General features: G+C 34.2%; 1 protein-coding gene across 1 annotated transcript; it reads left to right on the top strand.

Moving 5' to 3' along the window:
* Positions 1 to 497: 497 nt before the first annotated feature.
* Positions 498 to 1,117, top strand: IAQ61_005129 (uncharacterized protein; the record flags this gene model as incomplete). Its single annotated transcript, XM_066096672.1, has 5 exons — positions 498 to 526; positions 597 to 715; positions 770 to 815; positions 869 to 881; positions 1,034 to 1,117. The coding sequence occupies 5 exons, from the start codon at positions 498 to 500 to the stop codon at positions 1,115 to 1,117; spliced, it is 291 nt and encodes a 96-aa protein (XP_065953367.1).
* Positions 1,118 to 8,924: the final 7,807 nt, after the last annotated feature.

Consider the following 8,924-nt stretch of genomic DNA (forward strand, 5'->3'; position numbering starts at 1 on the left):
CTTGCCTATGATCAATGAAGATGGATTATGCGGCCCTAGTTCGGTTGTTTAACGCAGTGGGAATTCACTCGACCTACGGTTCAAATCGTGGTTCTGGAGCACCTGTAACACATACCATTGGAAATGGAGCAGACTTGTGAGAGTACCGGTAGCGTCCGTATTCAAGCCGACCCATCGACCCATGACCCATCATTGTGTTAATAGTCCAAGAGATGTCTATGGTACCTATACAAGTATAGTATTAGGCCAGTCAACCCCAACATAAGAGAAAGACTAGCCAGGATGTACCGGTACCGGTAAACCTACGTGGAAAGGTCCTCAATAACACAGTCAGCCCCGCTCGACTCGGCCCTATGCATAGCCTCATTCCTATAGATCAGTGAACAGAGAGATAAAGGGTTTGAATAATCCTCATAGCAGAATTTTTTATCTTTTACTTACAACTGCCATTTGTTTTGACAGAAATCCGGTCCTCTCGATACACAACAAAGCTCATCATGCGCGTCGCTATTCTTCTCGGCGCATTGTACGTTACCTAAATTCTACTCATCACAACGTTCAATCTTCCCTGAGTTAGAATTTCCTGACACCTGCAGGGCAACATCCGTTCATGCTGATACTAACTATCGCCTCTGCACCTGTACAGAAAATAAGAAAATCGCAGAAAGCAGATCCTTGGACATCACGGACAGTAGTGGGGGAAAATATGTGATCAGTAAGTACCGTACCACTGCCTGGACGACCGCAGTAACTAATTATATGGTACTAGGCACTAAAGTGTGGACCGGGAAAGAGAGAGCCCCTTTAGAAGGGATGTATGTAAGATATCCTTGATTACTATACTGATAAATATTCCTAATGGTCGAAGTTCCACGATATTGGTGCGAGTTTCCACTCCGGTAACGTGCATGGTGACGGGTGGATTACTGTATCGCAAGCTACGAGATTGTGCCAAGCCGCCGGGGCCCCGGAGACCAACCCGTCTGCAGCTTGCTTCACGCCTAAAGGTGAGTATAGGACATGTGGGGTTAAGGAGAACACGAAGCGGCCCTTCACACCTGGATGCTTCAGTAACTACCGGCGCACCGACCAGGATGGGAATCCGATTAGCAGATAAATATACTGCTAGCAACCAGCCAATTAGCTGGCTATTTCATCAAATCAACAATGTACTAGCCTTTTATATCATTCTGGTTCCACTTCTATACTTGTAATAGAAACGCTTGACCATCCCTTGGTAGGTACCAGGCTTTATGAGAATATTGAGAATTTAGAAATATCACTAGTTGCACAGTTCATCTATGTGAGCGAATCGTTTGTAGTTGGCAGGAGTGACATTACGGGGAATTATCTTAAGTCTAAGTGTGTTACGACTCAAAAGCCATTTGAAAATATAGTAGATTTAAAGTAGTTACAAAAGGTACCATAGGGTAGACTTAAGGCGCCGTGTAGATCACTACTCTCTATGCACATCAATGGTCTTGTGTTTTTCCAATGTTCCTCTAGCCGAATCACAGAATTGATTGAAATATCAAATAGCAGGTCCGCTATTGTTGTTCCAAGCCCCTACATCGACTTGGCTTTTGCGCGATTTCTGAGGAAACAGTAACCACTATATGGTAGTTAGCAAGCCTGCAATCGACAGAGCCCACGTAAATGTCGTCCATTCGCACAATACCTGCGCGCTTCAATATGGTATTTGCTGATCTTACCAGGACGGAGGGACAAAGCTCATGAAGGTATGGTAATCTGGTAACGGTACCCCGGTAGCGCTACAGAAACGCACTGATATTACCTAAATTCCCTGCAGAACCAAACGTTTTATATCGATTTATGCCTAACACTGCAATAGCTAAAAGGAAATCCCTCATCTATTAATATGATACCAAAGTAGATCCATGTCAGGCATTGATTGCCAGAATGATAATCCCTGCTGACTCCGAGTCGGTGCTCTACCGGTAAATTCCGGGTACCGACTTGATCAACGACTATTGAACTTGAATCATGAGCTTTGACAGAACAGGACAAAGCGTGAATGCATCTCTTCTGCATACCTAGTATGGTACACAACGATCCTGGGGTAATCATGTGCCCCCCGCTTCCGTCATAATGAAAGCCATCCAAATCACAGAATCTTTTCCTACAAACTTAATTTAGGCACGGCACAATCTGTACCAACGCATGAATCCGGGTATATGTTCACGTCGATCGCCAAGGCTTGTGCTTCAGTGAAATTCCTACTCACATCATTCACCCTTGGTATAGAATGTCCCTAATCCCAGCACTATGGTACAAAACCGGTTTACAGTAGCCATATTTATCTAAAGTAGACCTCAAAGTAGTTTAAGTATAAGAAGTAAACCTAAATAGGGTTTACTATACTATATATTCTATAAAGGTAAACAACTTTTTAGTTTATATATTATTAGTATTATATATATTAACTTTAGTGTCTATTTAAATATAGTTTATATATTATACCTAATTATAGGTTATATAGTAGATAGATATATAGCACCTAGGGGGAAAATTTAGTGTAAATAGAGGGCACGTAGTAGGTATAATTTAGTAGGGGTACTATATAGGAACTAGTACTAGTAGATACCTAGGTAGTATAGGCGTGTAGCATACTACTACCTAGGTACGCTATAATAATAACTAAGAGACTAGGTAGTATACCTAGTATATAAAATTATAATCTAAAATATCCTATAATAATAGGTTAGTAAGTTCTATAAAGGCGCCTATTGCGACAACACTCCTATATTATAGTATAGTAGTATTACTAAAGATTATACTCTATATTATAAATATTCTAGGGCAAGTTAGTTACTTATACTATATATATTATAGGTTTTTTTAGTAGTATATTAGTTTAAAGTTAGGTATATATATATATTATTATATATACTATATTATATATAGTAGTAAAGGGGTAGCATAATATAGTAAGCTTATTGTTATAGACTAGCCTTAAGGGAGAATGCAATAAGCGTTAATAATAGTATTTAGTATCTTAAAGGAGAGGTAAGCCCTTAGCGCCTTTTTATAGGTGTCTAGTGTGTTTGCTTAGTAGTAGTGTTAGACTTAGTCTATCTTATATTAGACCTAGGCTTAGGTATAAGCCTAAGCCCTTTATATACCCCTAACCTTCCCCTATAAACTATTGTAAAATTATCTTTCTAGGGGTCTAGGGTTATATCTTTGTCCTCTATAATCTATATTAGGCTTTATTACTATATTTTTTAGTTTTGTTATTATATCTTTATATTCCTTCCTAATTTATAACAGGCCTGTATATTAAGTAGTATACGTGTATAGTGTCTATATATTTATTTTAGCACACTACTATAAAAGTTCTAATATAGCTATCTTACCCTACTATAAATTTCTTAAACTTACTTTGTTAGACAACAGATTTTCCCTACTAATTAGCCCTCTCTCTACTCTTTCTCTATTAATCCTGCCTATCTAGCCCCTATTATATCCTTATCTACTACTACTAGTGCTAGTAGTAGGGATCTACTGCAAGGTAGTTAGACCCTACACTAGGCCTACTAAGATAAGGTGCGTACTTCTAATATTCTCCCTATATTTCCTGCACTAACTTTTTACTTAGCACACATCTCCCTAAATATAGTTGCTTAGTAGCTTTATTATTTCTAGTAACTTAGATAATAAGGAATATAATAGTAGCTTTATAAAGCTACTTCCCTATAATTAGTATATTAACTAGCTTTATCTCTTTAGTAAGTATAACTATTAGGAAGGTAGTAGTAAGTTCCCCTTAATTTTTATTTTCTTTATAGCAAGTTCTAACTATATCTAGGGCGCTTATATAAGTCCTGCTATTATAGCTATAAGACCTGCACTTAATTAGAAGCTATCCTTACTAATAATCCTAATATTTGCTAAGCCCTCTATAACTAGCTTTAGTTTTATTATAGTTACTAGGAGGATTGCCTTTATATTATAAAGAAGGGGACCCTTAGCACCTTTATAGGGAAACCTACTAAAGGCACCTATTACTAGTTTATACTATAGTTCTACTAGCTTTACTATTATTTTAAGGATTTTATATTAAGGGCTTAAACTAATAATACTATTACAATACTTACCTCTACTACCTACTTACGCGCCTATAATTAGTATTAGCTTAGTGCTATTATTCTATCTACTACTAGTACTCTAGTATTTCTACTTTAGTCTACTATTACGCCTTTATATAGTAGTTATAGTAATAATAACGTTATATAGCTTACTACTACTACTAGTGTTACCTTCTAGCGTATTAACTAGCGTATAAATAAGACCTAGGCCTAAACTAACCTTTATATTAATAAGCTTAAGAGCGCTACTAAGCGCACTACCTATAGTATTAAGACTCTTATTATTAGTATTAATTTTCCTTTATTCCCTTTATATATATTCTAATATTTACTTTCTTTAGGCCTAGGGTGCTATATATTAGTAAACTATTAAAGTACTACCCTCCTCCTCCTACTACTACTACTATTACTTATACTTATTAACTAAGTCCTCCCCTACCTACAATATGCGCAAGTGTTACTACTATTACTAAGAGATATAGAGGTGTTAGAATAATATAAATAATAGTTTAGGGGGAGCTAGGGGAGGGTTAGTTATAGATAGTAATAGTATAGATACTACTACCTAATTATTAGCTACCTTATAAAACTTTAGTAGTAGGGCACTTGCTTAGAGTATTATAAGGATAAATAAAAGATATCTCTAATACCTTTCTACTTCTTAATTATAATAAAGGTCTAAGTTATTATTCTAGTTTTCTTCTACCCTTACTTCCTAGCTTTTATATATATTAGGCTATTATTATACGTAATATCCCTATACTTTTCCTTAAACCTATCTAGAGCCTTAGTATCCTGTACTACCTCTAGTAGGTGCTATATTAGATTAATATACCCCTTCTATTTTACTAGGACTTAACACTTTCCTTTTTCTCTTATATTCTTTATATAAAGAATCTCTTCTACTTCCTATTTATCTAGTATTACGTCTTTATTTTCTAGAGTAACTATTAGGCCTAGTTATAAGTCCTAAAGCTTCTAGCTTAGTAGCAGGTTATTAGTAGCTCTCTCTAGTAGATCTACATGTATAGTCTTATGCAAGTTCCCTAGTAAGTCTAACACTACTATAAGTAGAGTAGGGACTTCTATTACTTTATACTTAACCTATAGCTAGTTAAACCTTTTACTTAGTTAGTTTATCTTTATATTACGTATTGCAAACTAAACTATATTACCTTTTAGGAACTTTTTAGCTAGGCGTTAAGACTAGTTTATTACTTCCTATTATTATTGCTATTAGAATATAATAGTAGCTTACGCTAGCTCTATACCCCTCTATAGGTGTAATAAGAACGTTACAGCTTCTCTACAAGGATTCTTAGGCTTTACTAGTAGTAATATTATCTTTTATAGCGTGTCTATAGTATACCTATTTAAAAGTAGATTTAGGCTAATACTAGTTATACTAGAGTCCCTATTATTAAGTGCAAGTTAGCAGGCTAGTAGGTAATTAGGCTAGTTAGTCTGCTTAAAGCATACTATTATACGCAGCACTACCTGCAATTCTTAGTTTGCCTACTCTATCCTGCTGTCTATCTAGGGGTGGTATATAGTAGACAGTAACTAGTTTATCTTTATTATCTAGTATAATATTATCTAGAAGGATCCTAACTAGTCTAAACCTTAGTTAGTAATAATAGAGGATAGGAAGCCCTAGAACTACTACTAGTTATCCTAGAAGATCCTTGCATAATAATTAGCTACTATAGAGACTGTTACTTTAAGCTAAATATATTTAGATAATCTATTAGTAATAACTAATAGGGACTAGGGTTTACTATTATCTTTTATAGGTAGGTTAACTATAAAATCTATAGATATTTAGGACTAGTATTGTAACGCAACTAGTATAGGTTATAATAGACCCTATTAGTGCTTCTAGGAGATATAAGCACTATAATAATAGCAGTTTTAAATATACTATATAATATCTCCTAATATTCTATCCTAATAATAGTTGTGGCGTAGTATTTAAAATATTATATTCTTCCCTAGATATCCTACTAAACCTAATTTATATGCTTGCTATATAATAGTAGTTATAAGGGGTTCCTATATTAGCAACTAAATAATACCCCTCTAGAGCAAAGTGCCGTGTGCGCTAATTGTATAGTCCCTAATCTATTGCTTTATATTAGTTAAAACTAGGAAAGACCTAGCGCCTTTCTAAACCGCATTAAGACGTACTTAGTATATCTTATCTTCTAGTACTGCTTTGTCCTATAGTGTCTATATATGTAGGTTAGCGAAGAGGCTAGCGCCCTTTAGTAACTTAGACGCCTTCTCTACTTCTAATACTGCAACCTAAATTAATTTAGGGCGTATTACTAACTATAGTGTTGCTTTAGAGAAGTTTAAATCTTGTAGTTATCTACTTAAGGTATTAGGTTATCCTATAAGATAGCTAGGCCTATACTATAGGATATACTAGTATTTTAAAAGTTCCTCTACCTAGTAGCACTATTACTTGCTTAAGGTTTAAAGGCTAGTAAAGTACTCTAAGTTTTTATAGTCTATAAATATTATAAATAGCTTATAAACGCTCTATAACTCTACTAACTAACTTTTAAGACACTTAATAATAGCTAGTAATTCCTTATTATATATAGTGTAGTTTTATCTCTCTAGTATTAGTGCTATAGAGTAGTAAGTAACTAGGCGCTAGACGCCCCTAACTTTTTGCAATAAGCAACCCCTAAGAGCACATCCTAAATAGTCTGCTTCTAATAATATTTCTTTAGCTAGGTCCTATTATATTAATACTAGTCCTAATATAAATATTTTTTTTAGCGTATTAAATGCACTTTATTCTTCCTCTCCCTATTAGAATAGGGTGTTCCTTCTAGTTAGTTAGTTTAAAGGTGCTACTACTTTAGAAAACTTTATAATAAAATTATAGTAGAAGTTAGTAAAACCTAGAAAACTCCTTACCTCTCTTATATTCCTAGGGGATTCCTATTCCTATACTGCCCTAAGCTTTTTAGGGTTATGTCTAAGTAATTTGCCTACCTTAACAATATAGCCTAGGTAGTGTACCTCTTTAACACTAAAAGTATATTTCTCTAAGTCTAGGTATAGTCCTGCTTCTTTTAGTAGTATAAGTATATACTTTACTTTTTTTATATAGTTAAACTAGTCTCCTCCTAAATAAATTAGCATATTATTAAGGTATGCTATTGTATATAATCTAAGTAACTCTGCAAGCGTAGTATTAATATATTATTAGAAAGTAGATAGCGCACTACTAAGACTAAATAGATATACTAACTATTTATATAACCTAAACTAGGTATAGAAAGCTATTAAGGACTTATAACCTTCTACTATTCTAACTTTGTAAAAGGCGGCGCAAATATCTACTTTTATAAACTAATTTACGCTAGATAGTGTGTGTAAAGTTTCCTTAATAAGTAGTAGTAGGTATTAGTCTAAGGTTATTATGCTATTAAGTATCTAGTAGTCTACACATAGACGCTAACTACCTAATAGCTTCTTTACTAGCAACACTAGAGCTCTAGCTATAGAAGAGCTTGCTTAGATCTAGCCCTTATCTATTAATCTAGTAAGTTATATTCTTAGTTCTAGTAATTAGTCACGTAATATAGGGTATAGGGGACCCTATAGGGGGTTAGGCTAGGTTCTATCTAGGAGAGTTATTAACTAAATATAGTAATCTATACTACCTTAATAAGGTAGCAAACTACTTACTAACTCTTTATTAAACAGGTCCTTAAACTCTTATAGTTCTAGTAGCAACTTTATCTTTCTAGTTTTATACTTAGGTTTATAGGGAACTGTGTTACTAGCAATATAGATAGTGTGTATATTATTAGGACCTCCCTTATTAACACTTCCTAGATATTTTATTAGGCACAAGTTATATATTACTTATAAAATATCTAGTATATTTATTATAAAAATTTATACCTATATATCTTCCTATTAGGATCCTTAATTTAGCAACCCTGCTATAACTAAACCTAAGATAGTAGAGATATAGGTAGGATATAGGCGTCTCCTGCTCTCTTATACTACTATATTTCCTACCTTCCTAATTATTAATTTGCCTTATAGAATATCTATAATAACGCCCTCTCTATATAGCTATAGTCTGCCTAGTATTAGTTAATAGGAGAGACTAGGTACTATATAAGCTAAAAGCTAAGACCGCTAACTATCTAAATTATAGTCTAATACTACTAACTATAAAATTCTTGTACCCTTAGCAATTCCCTAGGTATATTATAAGGGTTATAGGGGAATATTAATAAAGTTCCTACTAATTAATTTTACTAACTTTTCCTTAACTACACTAAAACACTAGCACCCTAAATTAACTATTACTTACACGTTCTCTACTCTACCTAGAAGGAGGGGAATAAAGAAAGAAGGATTATTTAGCCTAGCCTTAATATCTAGGGGACACTTAATAGCCTCTACTATTAATAATTCCTCTATTATAGTATCCTCCTTATACCCCTAACTTAGCCTAAAGTTAGGGGTAGCTAGTTTCCTAAATTAGGGCTGCTTACTAATATTATAACTATCTTAACACCTACTAGTTATAGTAATAGGGCATTAGGGTATACACGTATAAAATAACCGCCCTATCTACACTAGGTGCAGACCTTTGCTAGTTTCTATGTATTAAATAGGTCCTGTAGGATCTAGTTAGGACGTAATATTAGTAGTTTAGTAGGTGTACTTAATAAGGCTACTACTTCTACTATATTTATATCGCTATCCTAATCTAAGTTAGACTTCTACTAGGGTTCCTTAGACTTACTAGCCTAAAGAAAGCCTAGTTCTAGAGAG

The sequence above is a fragment of the Plenodomus lingam genome (assembly GCF_022343315.1).
Source record: "Plenodomus lingam strain CAN1 chromosome Unknown contig_21, whole genome shotgun sequence".
NCBI classification, from domain to species: domain Eukaryota; kingdom Fungi; phylum Ascomycota; class Dothideomycetes; order Pleosporales; family Leptosphaeriaceae; genus Plenodomus; species Plenodomus lingam.